Source organism: Solanum dulcamara, chromosome 1, assembly GCF_947179165.1.
Source record: "Solanum dulcamara chromosome 1, daSolDulc1.2, whole genome shotgun sequence".
In the NCBI taxonomy this organism is placed as follows: Eukaryota; Viridiplantae; Streptophyta; class Magnoliopsida; order Solanales; family Solanaceae; genus Solanum; species Solanum dulcamara.
In genome coordinates, this window is record NC_077237.1 from 39,081,415 (window position 1) to 39,109,235 (window position 27,821).

At 34.2% G+C, this 27,821-nt stretch overlaps 1 protein-coding gene and 1 pseudogene across 2 annotated transcripts in view; one reads left to right on the forward strand and one right to left on the reverse strand.

The window, feature by feature from the left end:
* Positions 1 to 18,422, reverse strand: part of LOC129890553 (OVARIAN TUMOR DOMAIN-containing deubiquitinating enzyme 9-like) — a 28,940-nt gene extending 10,518 nt beyond the window's left edge. The window contains exons 1-9 of one of the 2 annotated variants that reach the window (XM_055966286.1): positions 18,349 to 18,422; positions 17,937 to 18,280; positions 17,705 to 17,865; positions 15,961 to 16,034; positions 10,137 to 10,191; positions 9,103 to 9,177; positions 8,907 to 8,980; positions 8,782 to 8,830; positions 4,735 to 4,819 (exon numbers count right to left, since the gene is read on the reverse strand). In XM_055966286.1, the coding sequence (XP_055822261.1) occupies positions 4,735 to 4,819; positions 8,782 to 8,830; positions 8,907 to 8,980; positions 9,103 to 9,177; positions 10,137 to 10,191; positions 15,961 to 16,034; positions 17,705 to 17,865; positions 17,937 to 18,264 (901 nt within the window). In that variant the 5' untranslated portion in view covers positions 18,265 to 18,280; positions 18,349 to 18,422. The remainder of the gene's footprint in view (positions 1 to 4,734; positions 4,820 to 8,781; positions 8,831 to 8,906; positions 8,981 to 9,102; positions 9,178 to 10,136; positions 10,192 to 15,960; positions 16,035 to 17,704; positions 17,866 to 17,936; positions 18,281 to 18,348) is intronic. The other variant, XM_055966817.1, reaches the window with a different exon arrangement.
* A 3,212-nt stretch (positions 18,423 to 21,634) lies between these two features.
* On the forward strand, positions 21,635 to 26,884 carry LOC129887843 (uncharacterized; annotated as a pseudogene).
* The last annotated feature ends 937 nt before the right edge of the window (positions 26,885 to 27,821 follow it).

A 27,821-nucleotide genomic window follows, 5' to 3' on the forward strand; every position in this document is an offset into this window, starting at 1 on the left:
CTTGATGCCAATCAATGAATCAACTTACTTTATCAAAAAAGAATATAATAATTAAGCAGTTCTCTTTTTTACAAATAGAAGTTAACACACCTGTTAAATGAAATGCATTGGAAAATGGTGGCTAAATACGAGTCAATTTCTCCTTCAAATGAACAAGTATAATAGGAGTCTTTTATGCAAAGTTTCCTAGTATAATCACTTTACCTATTGAGCTTCCCTAGTTTAACAAAGGTTTGCTGCTAAAGAGACCTGAACTAGAAAAACGTAAAAGACCATGGAAAGCAATAATGATGATGAAGAGGTTAAAAGACTTGCAGCTGGATAGCAAACGGCCAGTATCTTCAAGACAGCTTTTGCACTTTTTAACATTGAATTGTACTTTGTCTTTTTTGTTATGCAAAAATCAATCAACTTTCCAGTTCTTAAATTTTGATCCTAATGTGGTCATGTTGCAAAAATTAGTGAAAGATCACGACATGAAATCATTACAATGAAATCATTACAAACTGATTTCTAGTATTACAATATATTTGTTTTTTTGACAAATATATTACAACGTATTTGTGCTGAAGACAATTGTAATTCTAAACAAGAAAGTGAAATTTAAAATTGTACCAGATCACATCGTGAGGGGGAAAATGATGAAAATTAGCATGAGATAAATCTTAATGCCAACAATTACTACCCAGTTAAAGCAATTTGCTGTAGGTTACAATTACCACATGTCTGTTTCTTATTATAGTTTCTTTGAGGTTCAATGCATCAGGGGATTATTTTTTTTTGAAATTTTTTCAAGTTCTCAAATTTTTGCTGTTAAATGCATGCCAAATTGCCCAATGTTTACCTCATCCCATTACTCGTGTCTTTGGTCTATATCATGTATGATACAATCTAAGGTCTAGTGTTACCTAACACCTCGACACCCGTTGTAATATCCCGAGCGTTTGAAGGTTGAAATATGATATAATAAGATTAAGCATTCCAAAAATGACCTCGGTGGATTTTTAGGTCCTGTATATCGAAAAATAAATTTTTCAAGAAATTACACAAACTGTAGGGTGTGTCCTCCCCCACAGTGCAATTTCTCCCCTAGTCAAAATCTGGTCAAAATCTCATTCGCTCAAAATTTGCCTATTAGAGAACAAGTCTGTGTCGCGGACTTGGGTGTGATTTTCTATCCGAATTCAGTTTTTTAGTAGGGACACTTTGAACATTTTCCTAACTATTAGTTAATGAATCTGGACGTTTTAAGGACCATATTCGACTCTATAAACTAACTTAAACCCCTATTCTTCTTCATTCTACCACAATTTAACTATTCAAATAATTCTCTCTACAAAAGCTCCCAAAGACTCCATTAGAGATCCTCAAGGAATTCTCTCAAGCTCTCCATCAAAACTCCCTAATTCTTCAAATTTCTTTGGTCTTCTCACTCAAGGTATGTGGGTATTTGATCCTAGGGTGCTTTCACCCATGGAGCCCAATAAATTCCCTCCTTTTCAATCAATTAAAGTATGTATTTTTATGGGTTTATGATCCCTATTCCAATTGCATGAATTATGATTATGATCCTATTTCAATATAAATTGAAGATTATTACATGGAATTGAAGAGTTTTTCTATGAATTTTACTACATTGATCTCTAGGGCTCATGATATGGTATATGGGTATTTTCAATTATGCATCCAATTGATATTATTTTCATGAATTATGTATGGGTTGATATAAAATATATGCTCATGCATGTTTTCAAGTCAATTGATCATGTATTCATATTTCTACTTTAATTTCAAGTATAAGCTATGATCATGCATTTCAAGTATGCAAACAAGTTCTATGAATGAGGGTGACTTAAAACCCTAATGATGTTTTATGAAAAGAATTTGTAATGATGGAAGGTCTACTTCCACATTACATGAATTACATGATGATGAGTTATTTCTATAAACGATTTTATGAAGTATGATTATGAAAAGCTTATGATTTATGATATGATATGTATTCTGTGGGATGTTGACTTAGTACCGAGAGGACTTTGAGGGGGAGCCTACCAAAATCCCTAGTAGCAACCTCTAGTCCCCTAAACTACGTTGCCACCGTAGTATTATTATATTGCCAATATGGCCTTGCTAGTAGATCCACATAGCATGATGACCCGTTTAACGGGATAGAGTCTACCTTGGCAAGTAGATTCCCTTTTTTTAATTGTATGGGGAGACACTGGGATTCCATGTAATAGCTCGCATAGTCTTAATGTCGGTTATGGTTATATCCCACATATGTATGGTCCATGATGTTTTAAAAGACTATATCTCTTACTTTTATATGATACTATTATGATTTATTGAGCATTAACTCTTCTTATGATTTTACTATCCCTTTTATCATGTTCTTTAAAATGGTCATTTGCACAACATGGTTTTCTTATGCATTGCATTGCCTACATACTTAGTATATTCAAACGTACTAATGCATACTTCATTGGCTACATTATATCACAATGTAGGGACGGACGCTCCATTCTATTCCTGTGGCTAGTTGGTGATCCATTTGAAGAGTTTGTGGTGAGTCCTCATACTTCGAGGGCAAACCGAGTCATTCTTTCCTTTTATTGTCATTTTTAGACTGCGATAATGTTTAAAGACTATTCTATGTCAGTGTCATTATTTTCTTTGAGGGTGAGCTAGGAACATGTCCTAGTCTCCGCCTAAGTTGTCCTGTAGAGACATGTTGGACATATGTGTAAAGAGTCTATGTTGTCTTGATTCTCTCTAGATATGCTATGTCTTCTTGGACTTTTATGAGTTTCCGCTTATTATTTACCTTATATGTGCTTATGACATGCTAAGAGACTTGGTTGGGGTTTCTTCGGGAATCCTAATCGTCGTGTCACATCTACGCCCTAGTTTGTGTCGTGACACCCGTACACAACACCAGTACCCATGTGCATGTAACATAGCTTGTTTCTCCTTCCAGAACTAGTGCTGCAGTTGCTGCTTCTAGTATTTGTTGTCTTACACTTCAAAAAGTTGTACTCCTATTCCACAAAATGTTTCTCAAATCTCTGTACTAAAGGGGATAGCTCCAACAACATTAATCTGTATGCGTAGCCGGTGTGGATCATTGGGACATCATTTATCACTTGTTATTCATTTTTTATAAGACACATGATATTATTCATTTTTATCTATTATTTAGAAATAAAATAGAGATCTCTGAGATACAGTATCTAATCATATCTGTTTAGTTAGAGTAGAGTTCTTTTCTTATTTTATATAATCTGGTTCATTTAAGAGTTCTGACTTGTTCAGAACTCATTAACCATAACTAGGATCGCCATAGGCTACATTTGGAAGAAAATACTTGAATATCTTTCATGAATTCTCTATCTTTATTCCTTTTTCTTCCTCCCTTCTCAGAAACTCCTTGAAGTTGCCAATTTTATGATCTTAACGCTCTTATAGCTTTCTTTTCTGTTTTTGGTTTAATAAATCTACCATAACACGGTTACACAAAAACATACACAAAAGAAAAAAAAAAGATGAACAATTTAGGAAAGCTCACTCTGATTCAAATATGAAAAGACCTACAACAGAAAAACTACTCATTAATATAAGGGCAAAGGCTCAAAATACCATCGAACTATTAGAAATGGCTCATCTATGCCATCCGTTTAAAGTTTGGCTCATTACGCCATCGCCGTTACAAAACAGGTTCATTATGCCATTAGTTTTAAATGATGATTTTGTAAAACCAGCTTTGCCACGTGGCCTCTTGTTAGACGTCCACATCACCAAATCGGACCCACTAAAAATCTGACCATTAAAAAAAGGAAAAAAGGCTCAAATATGCCCTCGAAATTTGACAACTCTAGTCTTCTCCCTCATTTTCGCTTGAATTTTGGCGGCGGCAATGGATAATCAAAAGGTTAAGCTTATGTATAGCTATGGAGGAAAAATTCAGCTTCGTCCTCACAACCATCAACTCTCCTATGTCTGTGGAGACACCAAAATCCTCACAGTTGATCGGAACGTCAAAGGTGAATTTTCTCTGCAATTGCAATGCAGACATTTGTATAAAGTACCAGTTGCCTGGTGAGGATCTCGATGCACTTGTTTTCCTTATCGATGACGATGCGGGCCTCTGGTATCACACTGGGTCGAGTTAGTAAAATGAGTAGAGTGTGGGTGGGTTATTTTTTTACGGGTCAGATTTTTAGTGGGTCTGATTTAGTGACTTGGACCTCTAGCAAGAGGCCACGTGGCAAAGCTGGTTTTACAAAATCACTATTAAAACTAATGGCATAAATGAGCCTATTTTGTAACGGTGATGGCATAAATGAGCCAAAGTTTTAACGGATGGCATATAGTACCAGTTGCCTAGTGAGGTTCTCGATGCACTTGTTTCCCTTATTGATGATGATGCGGGCCTATGGTATCACACTGGGTCAGGTTAGGAAAATGAGTAGAGTGTGGGTGGGTTATTTTTCTAATGGGTCAGATTTTTAGTGGGTCCGATTTGGTGACATGGACCTCTAACAAGAGGCCACGTGGCAAAGCTAGTTTTACAAAACCACTATTAAAACTAATGGCATAAATGAGCCAAAGTTTTAACGGATGGCATAGATGAGTCATTTTTAATAGTTCAATGGCATATTTGAGCCTTTTCCCTTGATATACAAAAATGTACAACAGAGAAAATACTCATTGATGAAAATAAAATAAAAAACTTACTTCTGTTTGACTTCTGACTTTGTGGAAGAATCTCAATGTAGCAGGTGTCCTTAAACGATGTAATGACAAACATCTTAACACCATACTGTAACAACATTGGAATAAACGTCAGCCACCGATTGAAAATTTAAAATAAACAATTGAATTGAGAGAATATTAGATCACCATCACTGATTGAAAATTTAAAATACACACTTCAATTGAGTGAATTGATCATCATCGTATTCATATGATAATAGACAATAAAAGAGAGAATTAGGATCTTCCGGGTTAGGAAAAGAGAAGGAGAAATGACTGGAAGGAATCAACCAAAGGTCTCTTCCTTTTTTTGGGATACCAACTGGAGAACTCCAAACCATTCACCAAGGACTGAGATTCCACAGGAAGAAAATTCAGAATCAATCTATGTGGATCAAATCCTAAAAAGTGGTGACAGCCCTAATCAACTGCTTCAAGCAAAAAACTGGGGTTTGGGAGAGCATAAAAGAACACATCCATGACATCCATTGTTCTCCAGAACAAAGTGAACAGTGAGTCCCTAAAATAGTAACATTTGTATTCTAACTTTTGTGTGGTTCTCTTAGAGTTATAGTGTTGTTCTTCATGAAGTATTTATCTCAAGTATAACAGCAATGATAACGGTTGCTTTCAAGATGCAAAACGAATTTTATAAGAATTGCTTGTGAATCTAAAAATCTGGAATAAAGGTAACATTGAGAATATAAACAACAACATATCCAGTAAAATCGCATAAGTGGGGTCTGGGGAAGGTAGAGTGTACGCAGACCTTACCACTACCTCATTGAGATAGAGAGGTTGTTTCCGAAAGATCCTCGGCTCAAAAGTATCAGCTCCAAATAAGAGAGAAACATTGAGAATATAATTAAGTAAATAAAAGTGTGCTCTCCAACCGCTTAAGCTTTTAGAAATGAAGGTCACACACATCAACATGGTATCAAAAAAGACTGAGATGATTGGTTTGAGTCTCAACACAAGCATTATAAAAAGAAGGCTTAATACATAGATTGCCCCCTGAGGTTGTCCCCAAATCCCTGTTACAGAATCGTTGACCACGAGAATCATCTTCCACACCCAAACATTTCAAATGGGTGTCTATTACACACCTTTCTACCTATGTGTCACACTTGTGTTTTTACATACAGAATTGGTGATTGAATGCTAAAAAAAGATTAATTTTTTCAAGGGACAGTTTCAAATATATACAATAAACTAATTAGTGTACAACAAATATAGCCATGTTTTATTTACATAAAAAAAATAACCAAAATCAGAAGAAATATATAGCGACTATACAATATAGCTTGCCAAAAGTCATAGAAAGTATACATTGACTATACAATATAGATTACTTATACAGGAGCTATATACTGAATATACACTATGATACACTCAAAAACTGAATATAGTTTGACTATACATGAAATATACACCGATTATATATGTCTATACAGCGAATGTCCATTTTTTTGGTAATTACTTTTGCTGAATGGCATGTGCGTAATTATCCCTTTTTTCAATGATTTTCTTTTTTTAAAAGGAAAAATTAATAGTTTTTTCACCTTCTTTCTTCACCAGCGCCACCTCCTCTTAACCATTGCCATTACTACCAGCCAAAAATCACAAGTTTTCACCTTAAAATTATCTCCATCAGCTTTTTCACTCCAAAAAGCTACCAGAATATATCAGCATAATTCTACTGCATAATTCATCTCCTATTTGCCGATTCTAAAAAGGACTCAAAAGTGTGAAGAAACAGGAGGTAGAATTGGTCAATGGAGAAAATTCCGGCCAAGATCCGGAGAAATGGCTCTTCTATCTCATATGAGGGATTTGATTTCACCATTTGTACCCATATACAGTAAACAGTTAGCAGGAAGGAAGTTCCCTACATATTTATATTTAGATTCTTATGCAGATCTTTCTCTCCACTGGAAAAATTCCTGGGTTTGTAATGCAGTTGCAAGTGAGGAGGACGATGGAGCTTGAGAGTTCTAATCCTAATTTTTTGGAAAAAATCAAAACCTGGAATTGGGACTAAATTGATTTAAGTTCCCATATTTTGGTTTGAATAGGAAGGTGATGGTTCTGGGTTTTCTGGTAGTTTGTGGTGGTGGAGTTGCATTACCGAAGAGAAAGAGATGAAGGGAGAATGGCTAAGGGGTACAATTGTAATTTTAAGTATTTTATTTTTAAAAAAATTAATGACACATATGACACCATTGTTGGTGCGTGAAAATACACCACTTTTTCTGAAGTGGTTAAACACAAAAGTGGTGTGTAAAAGCTACACTTAAAACAAATTTGGGTGTCTAAGGTAATTCACGTGGTCAAGGGGTGTATAACAGAAATATGGGGACAACCTCAGGAGAATGTATGTATTAAGCCTAAAAAGAATTCCCACAAGCTTGACCCATGAAAAAGGATGGCCTGCATGGGAGGGAGCATGTTGAGAATATAATTAAGTGAATAAAACTGTACTATCTCTAACACCTTAAGTTTTTAGATGAATATAACCAAGTAAATAGAAGTGTGCTCCCCATAATAGCTTTAACCGTTTAGATAAGATAGTCACACACGTAATCAGGCAACTATATCTTTTACACAAACAGGCAAGAAATACAAAAATTTGGAAATAAGGTATACGATTAGAGGGTTGTTCTTCTTTCCACTGATTTCTAGTTTGATAAAATAACATGTTGTTATCACTATCAGTTTTGACATTTGTAGCAAGGATGACGGGCCACAATGTGATAACTAAATTTCATCCAGCAATTATTAGGAAGAATCTTAACCTCCTTGCACTTGCTTGCGAAAAACCAAAATCGACCCCAATTTCTTCTGGTTGATGAAAGTCAACAAAGAATGTCTCGTGATACAGAACACAAGCTTATGTTTGTCTTCTATAAATAGAAGTAGGTTTAATGCTCCACTAAGAAATGAACCAAAAGCGACAAAGCAAAGGAATGACAAGTCATAAGCAAATCTATTTTAAGATTCCTCAACATACTTCCCCTGAAATTCCTAATAACAGATCTTATCAGCATACATTTCTCATTTCTTTTGAATTTATAAAGTTTTGTTTGCCTATGATTTATTGAATTTCAGAACATTATGAGTTTTAGTTTTCCTAGCTAGAGCCTAGAATAACAAGGTCACAAAAACAGAATTCAGAAATTCTTAGTCAAGAGACTATAGTTCATACACAGAAGAGGTCAGAGACAGAATTTACATCAAGAAGACCTAAATCCATCAACAAGAATTGGGACAATGACTTGAAACCCAAGGTAACTCAAGCCAGGGGCAATTCTCTCTCTCTCAAAAATCAAGAAGCCATTGGCAATTTTGTGTAAAATCCAAGGGTTTTACTTGAGAAATCCGAAGAGCTCATATTTTTGTCAACACATAAGCTCTTCCTCTTATAATATTTTGAGAGAGGCTCTCTACCAAAATTTCATAGCTTCTCATTCAGAGACTCATTTAAGCCACCAAAGCTACTGGCATCAAGAGCAAAGACTGGCAGAGTGGACTCATTGAATACAAAGTCAGTTCACTTGATCTAATAAACAGATTGTCTAAGAATGATAAGAACTTTTAATGCCTATACTCATTGTTCATTGTTTTAAATAGAACTGTCATATTGCACAACTTACAATAGCACTGAAGACCTCACTAAGAATGGAATCTATCCAAATATATCATTTAAGAGCTTTTTCCTTCCCGTCCAAAAGAGCTTTCTTCTCTCAATAAGATCTATCCTCTAATAGAACTGAAGCTGGCTTATCAAAACAGGGGTTACCTGACTAAGCAAGCACCAGACCCCTGTTTAATCTAAAATGGCACTGAAGGTTAGCTTGTAAATAGTTCACTTCTAATGCCCCATCGAATAACCAATCAATTTCAACAGACCTCAAAACTAACTATCAGTTTCATCCATATAAGCTAGAGTAATTTCCAAATAAATCAATTCAATAAATTATTGTGGAAACACAAAAACCCAGAACACAGGGATAGGGAAGAGGACAATACTGAATCTGCAGCAGCCTGCAAAGTTACATGATCACCCCATTCGCCAGCCCTGTTAGAAGGAGCAGTCCAATAAGAGCATAATCATAAAATAAGAAAGACAAACTGAAAGGAGCTTTAGGCATTACTTGCTCATTTTCTTCAAGTATTCATCATAGACCATTGGAACATAACCCTCATACAACTCCTTATGGGACTTGAGCTAATAAAATCAACAATTAGAAGTAATCAATAGCTACAAAGAAGTTGCTTTTTTCTTGTTTCTTCACATGCAACCATAGTATTGAAACGATGTTGCAACTAACAATAATGTATGAGACATACCTGTTTAACAACTTGTTCCCTCACAAATTTGTGATGCTCTGTACTGCGATATATTTGGTCCGACAGTGAGCGGAACTGCAAATATGTCATTAAGCAATAAATAAGTAAACAAATATTACCTCATATATCATATCATGCGTAATAGAGGAAAAGATAAGATTTGAGAAAACACACAGTTGTGACCTTCCCCCCCCCCCCCCCCACAAAAAAAAAAAAAGACAGAGCACAAAACCATCTAGTAATTTACTAAATAAAAATTCTCATATAGATCGGAACATGTCATTCGCAGCATCGAAAGAGATAGGAATAGGGACAGAAAGGGAAGGGGATGGATCGAGACCAAAGGACACTCCTGAAGTAACATACATGAAAGCAACAGGTCAAATTTCCTTGGATTCCATTGGATGCGGAACTCAGCAGAATAATACAGAATGGGCGTTAACATTTTCAGCCCACGATGAAGATCCAGGGAAAAAAGTTAAAGAAAACAAAGATAAAGAGATGCATTTTACAGCTATTTGAATAAAGCTATTTTATTCTCTAAGGGTTCGTGGTTCACACGGGATAAAGAGAAGTTATCATGGGATAGAATGTGGGATTATTTATTCTAGTGTTTGGTTGGATCTTTGTTTCCGGTATAAGAAAATCTAGGATAAAATCCCAGGATAGCTAATCCAGAAATAAAACAACCAAATGACAAAAGTACCCTTCTCCAAAATTCTTCTCCCAAAGTCCTTTAGGAAAATCAAAGTTAAAACTAATAATAAAAGTTTATCCAACTTTATCTATAAAAAACAAACATATGTTTATATGTCGTATATCCCATTTTTAACCAATGAACAGAACGTCTTCCAAAAAGAAAGTATATCCACTAAATAATCCTGTATTATAATCCCAGTGTAACTTATTTACAAACCAAACGACCCCTAAAGAATGAACGTATAGTGATTTTAGTCCCAAAAAAGGAGTTAATCTATTGCAATATTCCTATTAATCAGCAAGAAGTTATTAGAAGACAACGAAAATAAACTGACCTGACAGTTGCCATCTCCAGAAACTTTTAACTCAACTAGATCATATACTTCCAACCTAGAGAAAAAGTGTTTCTCTCAAACATCCATCCATCATTATGCAGAAGGTATTAATAAGAAGAAATTTATTTCTATATTCCCCCCAGAAATTATTTGGTTACAATACTTGCTTATTTCAGCGATGAACTGTGTGTTCAGCAGAGCAGACAAAAGTATAACACATGGTTTTCACATTTAATAAAATCCACTGAATAAAATAATTTTCACAAGGAATAACATGGCTATTTTTTGCAACGTTTATGACAATGCTTTGAAATGAGGTTTGGGAGGAAATGTTGAGCGAGGAAACAGTTGACATAAATAATGTAAGGTCCCATAAAATTAAACATTTAATGCAGGCTAATTAACGGTATGGAGTGTCTTAAGCGACCTCGAGGTGTGCCTGCACCACAGGAGGGTGGTGGAATCCTCGGGACACATTTATGGTACAAGGTGGAAGTGATTGAAAGTGACAAGTTAAGGCAAGAAGTGGGAAAAATGGGAAGAAGGACCAAAAGTAAGTCCCAGACACCCTCAGGTTGTCGCACACGTAGCGAGTGGGGTGCCTGGCAAGGGGTTTGTCTAAATTGGGGAGGCAGTGTACTTCCCTCCACAGCGTGGATGAGGGGAAGGAGCTTCCATCGTGAGCCTTAACACAAGTGGAGCAGAACAGGTGAAAAGAGAGAGCATGTGCCGCATGCAACATAGTGAGGACATGCCATATCTGAGCTGAAGTCTGGACAAGCAGACAACACCACTCACCTCACGAGTGAGCTTGCTTGCAACACTTGAGGGTGTTTGCGGTCTCTCCTGCATTGTGTGTGAGGCTCGAAGCCGTAGGCCTATAACTATCAGTGAAAATTGGGAAGAGAGAATGGAGATGAGAATTTGGGAGCTTTGAAAGTCTAGAGAGATGGGGATTCGACCAAGCAATGAATGTTACTCCAAGGTGTTATATTGCAGCAATGATGGATTCTTATCATTAAACTCGAAGTATTAACACCCTTCTGGATTGAAAACCTTAGATTTCAAGAAAATCTACAAGAACAATTCAAGAAGGGAGATTCTAGGGTTCTTCAAAAGAGGTAATTTCCACCAATCCCATTTTAGTTATTCATTTTTGTTAACCATTCTCACTACAATTAGAGTACTCAAAAACGATACTAGAGCATAATTATGAGTAGAAATTGCAATTTTTGCATGGTATTAAAGTAACCCTAAAAATGAGTGTTGTAGAGAAGATGCTGAATAGTGCCTTAGGTTGACAGAGAGATTTCTAATATCAGAAGGTTGGGATGAACATTTCATGTTTGTTAAACAAAGGGTTTTCTCCAGAACCACCTCTGATCATTACCCAATCCTTCTGGAGGGTGGAGGATGGAAGAAACGAAAATAATACTTCAAGTTTGAAAATCGTGGGTTTAAACACCAGGGCTTCATTGAATTGATAGAGAACTCGTGGAGCTCTTGTGATATACAAGGTAAGCCAGAAGTTGCACTTTCCAAGAAATTAATAATGCTGAAAAGTGATTTAAAATGGAACAAGAGGGTGTTCGGAAATTAAGAGTAGAAGAATAAAGCATTGGCTAGATTAGAAGCAATAGATCACGAACTAAGGATGAATCAAGATGAGTGCAGATAGAAACAGAGAGGAACTCTACTAAAAGGGAGTTAAAGGAGGTGACAAAAGCTGAGGAGATTTTATGGAGGCAAATCCAGGGGCTTATGACTAAACAAGGTGATAAAAATACAACGTTTCCATAGACAAGCTAATGCTTACAAAAGATTTAACTGTATTGATAAGATGGTAATTGACTGGGGAACTGAAGGATGATGAGAATCTCATAAAGGAATATATATACAGAATTTTTAGGAATTTGTTTTAGAGAGACAGAAGATGGAGGCCAAAGAGGATGAAAATCTGAAGAGGATAAAGCGTGGCTGCAATGCCATTTTAATTTATGTCCTAGGTCTCAATGCCTACACAGTGGGAAAGAAGAAGAATTCTATGAGAAATCAGTTTTTATGGACAGCAAATGCCAACAGTTAACAAAAGTAAAATACAATTGATTAACTGGCAAGTGGTTTTAAGGGAAAAGAAAGGTGGTGGATTGGGTGTCAGAAATCTGAAACTTCACAATAAGAGCAACAACATACCCAGTGAAATCCCACAAAGTGGGGTCTGGGGAGAAAATTCACAATAAGAGCATGCTTTTAAAATGTATTTGGAGGTACAACTTCGGTGGCAATGGAGCTTGGAAGACACTGGTTAATGCTATTTATGGAAAGAATGATGGATGGAAAATACCTCTAATCCAGACCAGTGTTTTTGTTAGAATTATGCTTTTGAACTGCAGTAACTTTATTTTACTGCTTAATTTTTAATAAATCCAAGTTAATAGTTGGTTAGCTAGTTTTTCCTATTTATTAGTAATTAGTTTATTAAGATATTTTGCAGAGACATTCTAGGGTAGTTTACCATTAGCTTTTTACTGTTTTTGTTCTTATAAATTCTAGTCCAAGAAAGCAATATAAAATAATTCTCTTTGGCTCCATTACAATATTTTTCTCTCAAAGTCTTTCTCTGTTATTTTCTTAATTTCTTTATTAAAAAACCAACTATTGGTATCTAAAGCCTTTATCTTGAGGATCCTGTGAGTGAAAAAATGGATTCCGTAAATAGCTTTTCACAAATGGCTCCTCCTATTTTTGATGACGAAAACTATCAACTATGGGTTGTGAGAATGGAAGCCTACTTGGAGGCTCTTGATCTTTGGGAAGTCATGGAAGAGGATTACGAAGTTAATCCGCTGCCTAATAATCTCACCATGGCCCAAATCAAGAGTCACAAGGAAAAGAAAATCATTAAGTCCAAGGCAAAAGCAATTTTGTTTGCTGCTATTTCAACAACTATTTTAACGAGAATCATGATTCTCACATCACCAAAAGAAATTTGGGATTATCTGAAGAAAGAATATGCTGGAGATGAAAGAATACGAGGAATGAAGGTATTAAATTTAATGACAGAATTCGAATTGCAGAGAATGAAAGAGTCAGAAACAGTCAAGGAATACTTTGACAGATTGCTTGGTATTGTTAACAAGTAAGACTGTTAGGCACTGAATTCAAAGATTCAAGAATTGTTGAAAAAGTTCTTGTAACATGTATAACTACCTTGGAAAACACACAAGATCTGTCCAAAATTACCTTGGCAGAATTGTTAAATTCTTTGCAGGCACAGGAACAAAGGAGGCTTATGAGGCAGGATGGCATGGTTGAAGAAGCATTAGCAGTCAGCCACAAAACTCAAGGCAAGGGTAAATTCTTGAAAACTTACCCACCTTGTCAGCACTGTGGCAAAAATGGATATCCTCCATATAAGTATTGGAAGAGACCAGATGCACAATGCAAGATCTGCAAACAACTTGGTCATGAAGCTATAATTTGCAAAAGCAAATTTCAAAAAGATGATGTAGTTGCCCAAGTCACCACTGAATACTGGACTATGCCAGAACACACTTCTGACCTCCTAGGTTGTTGGATCAAAAGGGAGGCAATAAGAGTCTGAAAAGATGGTGAACAGTTCTAACATGTATTTGGTGGACTACCTAGAAGGAAAGGAATCAAAGAATTTTTAAAGGAAAGGAGTGTACACTACAGAAGATTAAATGGAAAGTAATTACTACTCTAGGCTTTTGATGTAAAGAACAGGATATAGAAGAGGATATCCAGTTAGTGGACTTCATAGGATCTTTGTAAATATTTTTGTATTTTTCTTTTCTTGTAACATCTTTTGGAAATGGCCAGCATGCCCTTAATGCTAAGGAATACAAAAAAGTTACCAGTTTCAAAAAAAGAATATAGCAGTTTGTTTATTTGGTTTCTGTCCGAGTGTTATACTCTATTGCACCTTCTTGGTACTTTATCAATAAAATCTTCCTTATCAAAAAATGATTTCTTACCTTATGAATGATGTCTTAAATGCTCCGTAAGCTAATTATGTCAAACTCCAAATGTTCTATAGACCTAAACATGGTCAAATGATGATATTAAATGTTTTCGGGAGAATCTTAGAAGCTGAGAGGGCATTCGTTTCAAAAGGTCAAAATGTTTATCTAGAAGCAAAATGTCAGTTTAGGATAGTAGCTAGAACCATTTTGTCAACTACTCATGCCATCCTACTAAAAAAAGGTTTCGATACTAGCTCATCGAGTGTTGATCCATATGGCATATATGGTTATACCGCCTTGTCGACCGAGTGTAGGTCACCCATCATGACATATAAGGTGCATTAATATTGATGTCAGAGGTCTATAGAAATTCCAAATTAAATAAATACTATGTTCAATTGTGTCAAATGTTTCTAAGTATAGTTTTCATGTTTTATGCTTCTAATGCCTATTGTCTTCCTTACATGGATTTTTGAAATGCTTTAAAATATTTTTTTCTAGTATTGCATGTAACCCATGTTTCAGATACATAAGTTGCTTGGACTGGGGTGCAGGTGTCCGATATGGGTGTGGAGTTGAGCTTGGATCCTTCATGATCTCAATTTAAAGATTCGGGGATACGGATCTAGGTATGGATATGGGTGCGGGAATTCGGCTAAAAATAATTCAAATATCTAAAAATACAGTTATAAAACCTAAATTATGAAATATTATGTAGAAAACTTGAGGAGAAAATATTGATCAAGAGGAGAATCATGGAAGGAGACAAAAAGGAAAAGGAGTGAAATAAAAATTTATATATGCAAGTTTCTACAATTTCATCTTAGCTTTTGTTTTGATTACAGAAATCAATGAATCTGTCAGAATTTCTCCATCAATTTTGGTCAAAGCACCCAAAATCGGTTTACCAGATCAGGCATGGATCCCACACTCACACACATGTCGTGTCAACACGGGTGCGGCACTGAAAGTAAAGAGTCCAAGCAACTTAGTCAGAGACTTCATTCAAACCTTATAGGGTAGAGTCAATGATATTTTACTGGTAAAACTTCTAGGAAATTGTTCATAATCCCTTCATGGGGAAACCTATTGTATAGTTCAAATACTACTGCAATTGGAGATAATGACATGAGTTAGAATCTTCTCTTTCTGTTGATCCACTTTTGGTGAGCGCCATGTCTTTTACTGGTGGGTTCATGTTTAGACATTTAATTTTAAATGAGCCGACACTCGTCTTGCGCCATCATCCTCATGTACGTGTTTAAAAGTTCCAGTGACACAGAGAGAGGTCTAGTTGTGTATATGCAATTTATATTTCATATCTCGTGTTATGATAATGTTATTACTTTATTCCACACTCATGTTTTTCGATATGAACCCAACTTATGTTTTAAGTATTGCTGAGGTTATAAGCCAAACGTGTTATGATAAAAGCTTCAGATGTTCAAGTGATGCTATATGTGAATGAAGGTTCACGAAGTGGGCAGACAGGTTTATGTGGTTCGTTTGGTGCGAGTTACGGCAACAGGTAGCAGTCACATTCCTTCCTTTTAGGATGTGACACAAAACACTGGCTTAAGGAGAGTTAAATGCATTTCTTTTATGAAGTCCATATGCATTTGAAACTTCCAATTATGATGGCTTTAATTTTGCTGTTACTTCTCAGTTAGGCCAAAATTGTTAACATGCAATGTTGACCATCTCATATGCAAGTCCATCGCTAGCTTGGGGAAGACAAAGATAAAGAATACCAGACAGGAAAAGTAACATAACTTATTAGACAAGTTTGAATTCCTTTTGCCAGCAAAAAGCTACCAGTGGAGAGAAGTTAAAGTTACCTATCCATCAGCCTTTGATGATCTGATTTGGCTTCATCTACTGAGGGTATATCTCCATTAATTTTGGGAACATGCTGTAGAAACCAGGGAACAGAGTTGAAAGTAATTCCAGTTGTTCTAAATGATGGCATAAAAACAAAAACAGGAAAGGGGAAAAAGGGTAGTTCAAGAATCATACTACACAAACAGCAGAAAAGAATGAAGATGGATGCCAGAATATCACAAACTATTGAAAGGGCCAAACATCAATGCCTAATAGCTGCATGAACCATTCATTTGTATAAGGCTGCTATAAATTTATGGGGTAAAATTAAATAAAGAATAGAGGGAAAAAAGACCACTATAGCTCAGAATCAAGTGACCAGCTAGAGAAAAAAAATTTAAGCATTTCTCAAGTACACAGGTAACTAAAAGGATTCTAAGCATAAGGAGTTAAAAGTGATAAGATTTCTAGTTTTCCATTTGAAAAGATTAGTTACCCAAAGGTAAATCAAGATTGGCCTAATCACATCTGACTTGTTAATATTTCTAATCTAGTCTGCCATTTCTCTTTTGCATAAAGTAACACAGTTTCATATAGGCAAAATACATAGATGGCCCCTTTAAGTTGTGCACACTCCACAACGACCAAATAGACACTTTAACTTTATCAAAGTCCAGATAGACACTTCTACTAGGCACAGTGTGTCTCGTAAAGACACGAGTTCACTAGACCTCACACATGTATTAGAACTACGGTTGGCATGTCATACAGACAAATTTACACACGTATCCTAACATTATGTGTTCTTGAGATGCATCTGCACCATGTAGAGGTGTCTATTTAGTCTTTGGTAGAGTTAAAGCATTTATCTGGTCGTTGTGGACAACTTAAAGGGGAATCTATGTATTTCATGTTTTAAATAAAAGAATTGGAAAACGAAAATATGGAAAAAAATCTTCCTCTACTGTGCCAAGAAACAAGCGCCCAATTCTCATAGATCTCAAGAGGTAAGAATGGAACAGAGAAGCGAAAAGAGTCAATTTTATCCTACGGTAATCATAAAAGCCAATGTCATGTCATTCCTTCCAAAATAAAATGTCAAATACAACATTGAAAGGCATATTTTTCTTCTTCAAACAACAAGGAATACTTTCAACTAATTAGCAATTTCTTCGGTCAAAACAAGATGTGATGGCAATCTCCCTTTCCCTCTCTTGGCTTCTTAAATTTCCACCCCTTAGCTTCAAATTAAGTGAACAAGGAACTGCCATTACTTCTGGTATGATATTTTATTTCCTAGCTGTGGATGCAAATCCGTGAGCATTAAGCTACTCTTAAGGTGAGTTGATGTTTAACTGTCTCTCTGCCCATATGCCTGTTCACTAAATTGTTTCTGCCCCTTCTTCTTTGCCACCAACATACGCTACTAAATAAGTAAGAAAGCCAAAACCCTCCCTTCCTCTTTTCTACCGACAGATACTAAAAAGCAAGAAAGAAGGACCCTACTTTACTGTGGCAGAGGCTATCAAAAGATAGTGGCTCACTATGAGTAGTCGTGATTGCAACACCAGAAGCACACCACACTAAACGCAAACATGAATTACTCAATATCCAAAATGAGTAACATGCCCCTTTTCATTTATGTGGAACATCATTGGAATCAGAAAATAATTCAAGCAATGTCATTATTGAGAATATAAATAAAAAGAAGTCTCTCCATAATCAGTAGAGTAAGAGTGTTGAGCAAAAAGTAAAACTCACAGGGATGGCAGCCAACTGATTCAAACGTTTCCCAACTTCACCATCAAGAAGAGACTCATCCTCTATCTCTGGTGAAATGACTTGATACTCCCAATTGGAAGATGTAACTGTGGGAAGGCAAAATCTACTACTATCTGTGTCTTCCTCAATGCCATCGAGTGCTGCACATTCCAAAATAATATCAACATAAGTATGCAAAGCAGAAGACATAAGACTTCCGCCTCTTCCTTACCAAAATTGGAATTCCTCCTTGACGGTGCAGCCCAATCCTGTGCAAGAACAGAGGCTTTTCGATGTTGTTGGTCAGTGTGTGAAGATCCTATGGATTCCTCGAGTGAAAGTCGTGATAGTTCCTCCTGAAGAGCATGGGCAATTACCTCATCATTCTCCACGTTAACATGCATAGGCTCAGAATAACCTTCTCTCACGTACCCAAGCTGAGAAGAATCCCTATCACATTGAGTAAAAGTTCCGAGAGAACCACCATTGTTTATACCGCAAACATCTATAAGGTGGAGATTCCACCTCACTACGTCAGGATCTGGATCATATACAGTCATTTATGTTTACAAACTCCTGCACATCCCAAAGAATTGAGTCAACACAAAAGATTTAATATCAATTAAATAACTGAACATACGAACCTTTGAATTGGAGAAAGATTTTTTTAAAAAAAGATCAAACTTGGGAGAGAGTGAAAAACAAAATCCTAAAAGCGTGAAATCAGAAAGATTGTATCAGAAACATTCTTCGAATGGGAAAGGGAAAAGGACGGAATTTCCGCGCCACCACCAATCGACACGTGGATAAAGAAATGGTGCGGTGCTTTTAGGTTTTGGGCCGGTTTGGACTAATTGGATTTGGGGTAATCTATGAAAAAAATTACTTAGTTAAATGTGTTTTAAAAAATATTTATTATTTTTAAATATATTTTTATTTTATTATCATTTTTAATCATTAATAACAATATTTTAATTAAAGAAGACATTATATATACTTTTTATTTGAGAAAAAGGAAAGGGTGTTATCTCTCTCTAAGGTTTTTCTTCAGTTTCTGCGTCTCTTTCTCTTATTCCTTCATCTCTTCTTCATTCTTCCCTTATTCCTTCATCTTTTTATTTATTTCAGACAGAACCCATAGGTTTTAGATGCACAATTATAATAAAAGGTCAGAAATCTCCTACAAGAAGCCCACGAATTCGAATTGTTGATTCAACCGGCAGTGATGAAGTGAATGTCGGTCCAACTTTTAGTTTGAAAATTTCTGCAAATCAATCTCCATAAGAAGCTGGTGGTGAGGTTAATCAAAATTTTCAATCATTGCATGTGAAGAAAAAGGGCGGTAGAAGTAAGAAAAAAACCAGTGAATTGAGTTTCAAATCTAAATTGAAAAGAAAATGAGTTGATGTTGCATCGGCATCTAAGAAATTTGTTGACAGTGATGATGATTTTGAGGATTTACATCCTCAATTTCAGTCAAAGAAAGTGAAACCTACAATTTCTCAGGAGAAGAATCCAAAAATTTGAAATCGATTGTGCAAAAATACGGTTCTACCGGAGAGTTTATATCCGATATATCATTCTACCTATACATTATTTAACTGATAGCATTTTCAATCTGTTTGTGCGTATTTTCTTAGTTTGTTGTTGTTTTGAACTTGTGTGCTAGATGTTGAAGAAAAATTTATGTATTTGATACTTTTATTATAGTCTAAATTTATTTGCTCAAGTTTATTATATCAGTGATTGTTGGGAGTTTTGTCATGAATTGTTAGATCTTTTGTGTTGCAATTTGTTTATTTTTTAAAATAAATAAATATAAATGAATTAAACTTTGAACTAAAATGTATTACACATACATTAAAGTTGAATTAGAAGAGAATAAGAGATGAATGAAATTTGTAGTTAATTGAAAAAAGTTTTCAGTTATCTGTACACCAAAAAAAATGAATTAAACTTTGAATGAAAATGTGTATTACACACATTAAAGTTGAATTAGAAGGGAATTAGAGACGAATGAAACCTATAGCTAATGAAAAAAGTTTTCAGTAATTTGTACACCACAAAAATGAATTAAACTTTGAACTAAAATATGTATTACACACATCTTAAAGTTGAATTAGAAGAGAATTAGAGACAGTAATCTTTAATTCTAATATGCAACATATGTTAGCATCTTCCTACTTATTGGAACAATCAATAATCTCATTCATCATCCTCCCATAAATCTAATATTTTGAGAACTAGCCACATGTAGACCAGCAAAAACTGCAGGCAAAAATGAATCCAAAGCAGATTTCTTTACCATATGATTCTTCAAGCTTATTCTCCTTCACAACTATTAGTTTTTCAATGAGAATAATTTAATCTAAGCTAAGACTTCTTTCAAGAGTCTTCCATTATTAAAAGAGGAGTGAAAATGAAACAGTAATATCCCCTTTTTTGTAAAAAGCAAAGCAATCATTAAAGTTTAGTATGTTTGTGATGATGTGTTTTCCTTGAAACTTGAGGAGTACATATTGACAGTAGTTCATTTTTAAATGAAATATTTAATTTGCTTTTATTTTACATCGGAGCCATGTCTGTTTCTTTTCCTTTTTCCTTGATTGTTGAAGAAATCTTTAGATGTATAACTATTGCATGACTAGCTCCTTTTTATATATCTACACTCTACAGTATCTCTGTATGTTCACTTTAAATTAAGTGTAGTTTGATAAAATTCTGATTTATTGTCGAGTGCAGTTTCTCTATTTTGAAATCAGTTCTTACGTTAGATTCATAATCCCTTAATTTTTTGTATTTATCTTATCTTATTGTTGAGCTTAAGACCAAAGGCAGATTTGATATCAATAAATAGATCTTCTAATATCATTGCTTTGTATTATCAATTGTTGTCATATAAAAGACATTCCAATATAAAAACAGTCATGGGTAGAATTTACAATCTTTTATTTTTTCTTGCAGTTTTCATTATGCTTTATTACCATTCTTTTTCACTAGCTAATATTAGCACTGATAAAGCTACTCTTCTTTCCTTGAAATCTCACATATCTTTTAAGTCTTATTTGAGGGTTCATGTTAAGATATAATTATCTATAGTGATAGATTGATATTATTTATATGCAGGATTGTAAATTCTTGAGACATCCAGATATTTTGTATTCTTCAAGTAGGTGGTCGTCATATACTAATCATAACGTGATTGAGAAAATAAAACTTTTTTTATCTAAAAAATAGCTCGAGTTGTTTAGGAATACTTATTTTGGTTACTTTTTTGACCTTTCGAAAGTGACCACACAACTTCAACTTATTCATTGCCTTATGAACAGGGAGTTAAAACACACACCAGATGATGTGTTTGCTGTTGAATTAAATGAGAAGATGCTATTTTTTGGGCATAGGGAATTTGGGTTAATTACAGGCTTAAATTGTGTTAGTGATGGTTGCTCTATTAATGTTCCAGATTCTCCTTATCGGTTGTTGAGCAATTATTTTCCTGAACAAATTACTGTTCAAAAGAATCATCTACGCGAGTTATTTTTATCAAAAAAATTCATAAATGATGATTCCGCCATTTCACTAGCTGTTTTATTCTTTATTAATGATTATTTGTTCTCATATGAGAACAATGAATACCAAATTAGTAATAGAGATTTCTACCTTGTGGAAAGTGGACAATTCAATTCTTACCCGTGGGGTTTAGATGTCTACAAGAAGTTGCTTGATAATGTGAAGCACAAGCTTAATTCAACCAATCAGTACTATAGATTAGGTGGATTGCCTCTTACCCTTCAAATTTGGATTTTTGAGTGTTGTTATAGAGTCGATGAAGATTTAGCTCTTCGAATTTTTGATTTTATTCCAAGAATTTTAAGGTGGAAAACAGTTGCTGAAAGTCCTTGGCAAAAGCATATTGAAAATGGCATCTTCATGCCTACGAAATGCAAGATATCTATACAAAGTTAATACAATTTATGACACATATATATATATATATATATATATATATATATTAGTTCAACTCAAGTTAATACATCTATTTGTTTCTGTATTTTAATTTCAATTTGAGAATATAGTGGCGAGTGAAGATGAGGTATCTAAATTGAGACTTCCTGAACCTCGTGATTACCATTCTGAAATCTTGAAATTGGAGCCGAAAGGATCAAAGCATAGTCTAGATATGTTGACCAGGGAGGTTATAGAGTTGAGAAAAGAACTTGTAAAGGTATAAGCTAACTTGTCTTTAGGCTTTATCTTTTTCAAAACTATTATTCTAATATTTGTGTTATATTTGATTATATACTAGGCGAATGAAAATCACAAAGCTCTTGAAAAGAAGATAGACTTACAATCTATTCAAATGAAAGAATTTGTGATGAATTCCAACAAACAATTATTGAAGGATATTTCTTTGTTGTTTGCTAAGAGAGACATCAACAGTTTTTTTACTCAAAAAGTCAGGAAATCATCTAACAAAAAGGCTGGCAAGACATTTTTGGGTGGATTAGACTTCAATGGAGGTTCTTTTATGTTTTAAATACATCTATATTATCTTGTTTTGCTTGTTGGCAGGGACTTAAGTTTATTTACTATTTAGAGTTTTTACTTATCTAAGTTGTAGTTTAAGCTTGAATTTTGTATTCACATGTTTTCACTTAGAAGAATGGTGAACTTTGACTATGAATATGATTTGCTGCATGGTTTTAGCGGCTAGTGTTACTATTCATAATCATAGACCTTGGAACTAAATAGTGAATTGTGTGCTTGTATTCTCTATGCTAATGTAGAGGAGTTCTTGAATTGGGTTAGCTTCATTTTTGCTGGTGGTAGCTCGTGAGTCTTTGCTCTTTTTTTGCCTTTTGCTTGATGGGTTTTGTATTTGCTTTACAATTGAGGTAAAGATTGTTTTTTTCACATGTTTTCACTTAGAAGAATGGTGAACTTTGACTATGAATATAATTTGCTGCATGGTTTTAGCTGCTAATGTTACTATTCATAATCATAGACATTGGAACTGAATAGTGGACTGTGTGCTTGTATTCTCTGTGCTAATGTAGATGAGTTATATTTTTATGAATTAGACACAAATGAAAATTGTAGCTAATAAAAAAGCCTTCGGTGATGTGTTTTAGTAGTGTTATCAAACTAAACCCTACATTATGAGTTAAACTTGAATGAAAAATGAATTAAACTTGAATGAAAAATAAATTACATACATATTAAAGTTGAATTAGAATAAAATTAGACACGAATAAAAAGTGTAGCTAATAAAAAAGCCTTCAATGATCTATAGAAACACAAAAATGAATTACATACACACTAAAATTAACTCTACCTCCCAAAGTAGGGGTAAGGTCTGCGAAAACTCTACCTTCCCCATACCTTCTTTGTGGGATTACATAGGGTATGCTCTTGTTGTATATGATTTAGCTGCTAGTGTTACTATTTATAATCATAGACATTGCGGAGCTGAATAGTGGATTGCGTGTTTGAATTCTCTGTGCTAATGTGGATGAGTTCTTTTACCAAACTAAAATTGTTTGTGTGCTATAGTTTTCAAGTGACATTGACTAGCACTATCCTATATAGTTTAGCTTTAGTGATTTCCATACTCTAATGTAGTGTCTAGTTAATTGTCTTCCGTTTCACTCCATAAATTTGGTTAAAGTATCTTGAATAGAGAAATTGGATGTAAATGAGATGGAGGAGATTTTTCATTGTAACAGAGCTTGTTGTTTGAAGTTGGAGATTTTTAATATGTTAAAAATTCTTTGTTCCCATGATAACGGAAATGCTTATACTTATCGAATACTATATGTAATTTGGGATAAAGAGGAGTGGAAGTAAAAGTGGATAGGTGTCATCCATTTCCCAAATTTGGTAGTGAAATAAATTAGGGGATTGAAATAACAGCAGGATAGCTGGGTAATTGTCCATTTGGCTTTTTCAATCTTCCTTCTCCCTTACTCTCCTCAAGGAACCAAAAATGGCATATTTTGCTTAGACTCTCCAAAAATGTTGTCGCACCCATGTTGGGTCATTCAAAAATGCACTATTCTTGAAGGATTCGACACGCACCTAACTATATTTTTGAAGAGTCCGAGCAACATAGAACATTATCTGCCAAAATTGATTAGTTTCCCACTTACCATGAAAATCACTTGCTAAAGTTAGCCACCATATCAGCAGTAAAGCCTATCATGGCCAAGCTCAAATTAGCTGATTTGAAGATGTATTGCGTTTGTTGCATATTCCTTAAGGTTTACCAAGAAGAGTTAGTTCGGTCAAGGAGCGGGGAAAAGCAATAAAAGGTGGCATGTGTATATGCATTTGAAAATATAATTAAACCAATGAAGGTGTGGATATGCAAGAGATCTCCTTGTTTTTATGTGTCCTTATATAATATTCAGAAATGCACCACAAATCTATATAACTAGAATAGTAGGTCTCAGATTGTTAATACATTGAAATTTGGTAATGGTAGTAGACCTCTACTCAGTAACTTGCCATAAACTTTAAAGTGAATAAAGATTTTACAAGCAAAAGTTTGGCCTAAGCCCTTGCAATTATAATTCTTATGTCTCTCCTTCTACAAGGCACCAGATATACTAGAAAATATAGCTGATGACTAACTCCATTTGAGCAACTCAGCTAAAAGGTTTTCTTTTGATGAAGCTCTCAGTTGGAGGTTGTTTAAAGTTGTGTAGCTTCGAAATCTGGTTTAAACTGGAATAGGTCTTCATAATGAAGTTCATTACTCGTAGATGAACAATTGGAAATTGGAATATAACTTGGTGTCTAAATAAAAGAAGTAAATGATAATTTTGATTGAAACAGAAAACCAACTTCTGATGGCTACTTGTAAGAATTATCTTAAACTGGTAGAGCACTTCTCATATCAAAGCAGGTGGTTTCTGATTATTACTTCCTCCGATTCAAAATAAGTGAATTTTTGGGGTGTGGTACACCCTTTAAGAAAATTAAATTAAATACATCAGTCAAGGTTTTTTTTGACACAATTACCCTTGTGCTTTTCCCCAAACTTTTATTCACATATTTTCTTATAATATATTTTAATTACACACAACATTTTCTCCTTATGTTGATGCATCAATACATGTGTCAAGAGGGAATGACACTCAAGTTGTAGAATCATTTCAGCATAAAAAATCTCAAGTGTTTAAAGCTTCCGTTAAATTTGCTACTGTTGGGAATTCTGAAAGCAAAATTGGTAATGAAGGGTTTAATACAAATATAATACATATTTCATATACTTTCATTCAACTTTGTTTAAATTGTTCATATTATGTACAGATGAAGATGTTGTAGGAATTGCTATTGAACAAGTTTTATCTGAGGTTGTTGCTGATATAAATGATATTAGTTTTATTTTGAAAGTTCAAATAAACTTCTTTGATCTCTAATTACTCTACCTGCTCCTCCCTTAATGCATTACTAAAAGATTTATTTTGTATATAGAAGAAGAGGCTGCTGATCTTAATTCAGTTGAGGCGCAACCTAATAGTAGTGCAGTTAATAAAGGTGAACTAGATTGTGGTGCTCTACTGATGCCGATGCAGCAAAGGGTTGTCAAAAAATTCCTCAAATGCTTGATGACTTCATGTTGTGTGCTGAAGATCTTTCCCAGATCCGTAAGGCAGAAGCATCATATCTAAAAAAGAAAGCCACTGTGGAGGAAAACAAAAAGAAAAAGACAGCCACTATTGAGGAAAACAAAAAGAAAAAGAAAGCCACTATTGATGAAAATAAAAAGAAAGCGACACTGAAGAAGCGTGCAAGGAAAAAAATTCCAGGAAAGTCAATTAAATCTCCTTATATACAATATTTTGAATCTGGAGGGACTTTATGTGTAACACGTCAAATATTTGAGATAAAACATCTCTTTTCATTTGTAATCGAAGTAGATGATCAATCTGATTTGATAGATTCATTCACTTCATGGCTTTATATGGGTACAAAAAAAGAGGTAATTTATTTATGTTTGTTGTTTTATATGTCAAAAAAATTCTTTAGTTTAAATGAGTTAACTGACTGAAAATTTTATCTTTTTTATGCTTTAAAGGGGAAAGAAACCGTATTCAGATGCTGTTAATGTCCTCAAGCCAACATTTGAATTAGGTGTTTGCAATGTACAAGCAAAAGAATGATTTTTCAAATTGGCACATTCTGGCCAAGTATGGAATGATGAGGTTAGTTATGTAAACTCTAGTTGAACACTCTCATTTTTCTGATCAACTTCTTCTCCCATTTTTCTGGACAAGCTTTAATGAACTCACTGAATTGACTGACACTTGCTACAGATTTGAAGTATTATCTGACACTTGACATCATTTTAAATCTTTTGCAGTATCTTGACGTCATTTTTTATTATATTAGAAAGAAGGGGAAGTATGAAACCAATAATAATGTTTGATTTACAACTACTGATTGTCTATTTAAGATAAAGATTGCTCAATCTTATTTTCAACTTTATGAAGCTCATAAAAATAAGAAGAAATTTGAAATCAAAACTTCGGATGCTATTGCTGAGTATATATGCTGCCGCCATTTATTGACAAGCACCCCATAGGACAAAGTGGATTATGTTTTTTTTCCAGTAAACATTAAAGAGGGTTATCATTGGATTTTTCTTGTGTTTGATATTGTTGAAAGGTGTTTGAAGGTGTATGATTCATTTCTGGCTAGATGGGGGGTGAATTTTCTGACTCAAAATGTTGCTGGCATGATTTCATCGGTTTTACCATACTACTTGAGTGTGGTCAAGTTCTATGATAAGCGTTCTGAATTGAAGAAATCACCTAAATACAATGGATAAAATGAGTTTGAGCTCATTGAATGTAAGTTCATAACTGAAGGGATTCCAAGACAACAAGAAGATTCATTGTAAGTTTAATTATTTATCAAATAAATACTATCTTTTCTATTGGTCTTATTAAACTCAATAGTATTTTTATAATGATTTTATATTTTAAATTTTGTAGGGACTGTAGAGTTTTTGTGGCTGCATATGCGGAGTTAGTGAGCAATGGCCAAGATATTGCAAATCAACAACTAAGTGCAGACAGTCTCCGAAAGAGGTTTGAGGCTCTACTATGGGAATATGCAGTGAAGAAGCAAAAGAGTAACCTTCAAAGTGAAGATAAAAGACCACATAAATAAATAAATGTAATTATATTAGTTAAAATGTCTATGAAAACTATATTGTCTAAAGTTGATGTATTAGTTAGGTTTTGAAGATTGTTTTGTGCTATCTTTTTTAAGATGATTTTTGTACATATAAATTACACTTTTAATATAGTTTTTTGTTCATGTAAAATATATCTTCTTCTTTTTTTATAATGAAATACATAGCTCCGTTAATGTTAAAGTATTTCGGTAGTGTTATCAAACTGAAACCTGCATTATGAATTAAACTTGAATGAAAAATAAATTACATACATATTAAAGTTGAATTGGAATAGAATTAGACACGAATGAAAAGTGTGGCTAATGAAAAAGCCTTTAGTAATCTATAAAAACACAAAAACGAATTACATACACACTAAAGTTGAATTAGAAGAGAATTAGACAAGAATGAAAAATGTAGCTATTGAAAAAGCCTCCAGTAATCCATAGAAAACAAAAATGAATTAGACTTGAATTAAAAATGAATTACATACACACTAAAGTTGAATTAGAAGAGAATTAGACAAGAATGAAAAATGTAGCTATTGAAAAAGCCTTCAGTAATCCATAGAACACAAAAATGAATTAGACTTGAACTAAAAATGAATTACATACACTAAAGTTGAATTAGAAGAGAATTAGACAAGAATGAAAAATGTAGCTATTGAAAAAGTCTCCAGTAATCCATATAATACAAAAATGAATTAGACTTGAACTATCAATGAATTACATACACACTAAAGTTGAATTAGAAGAGAATTAGACACGAATGAAAATTGTAGCTAATGAAAAAGCCTTCAGTGATGTGTTTCATTAATGTTATCAAACTGAAACCTACATTATGAATTAAACTTGAATGAAAAATGAATTAAACTTGAATGAAAAATAAATTACATACATATTAAAGTTGAATTAGAATAGAATTAGACAC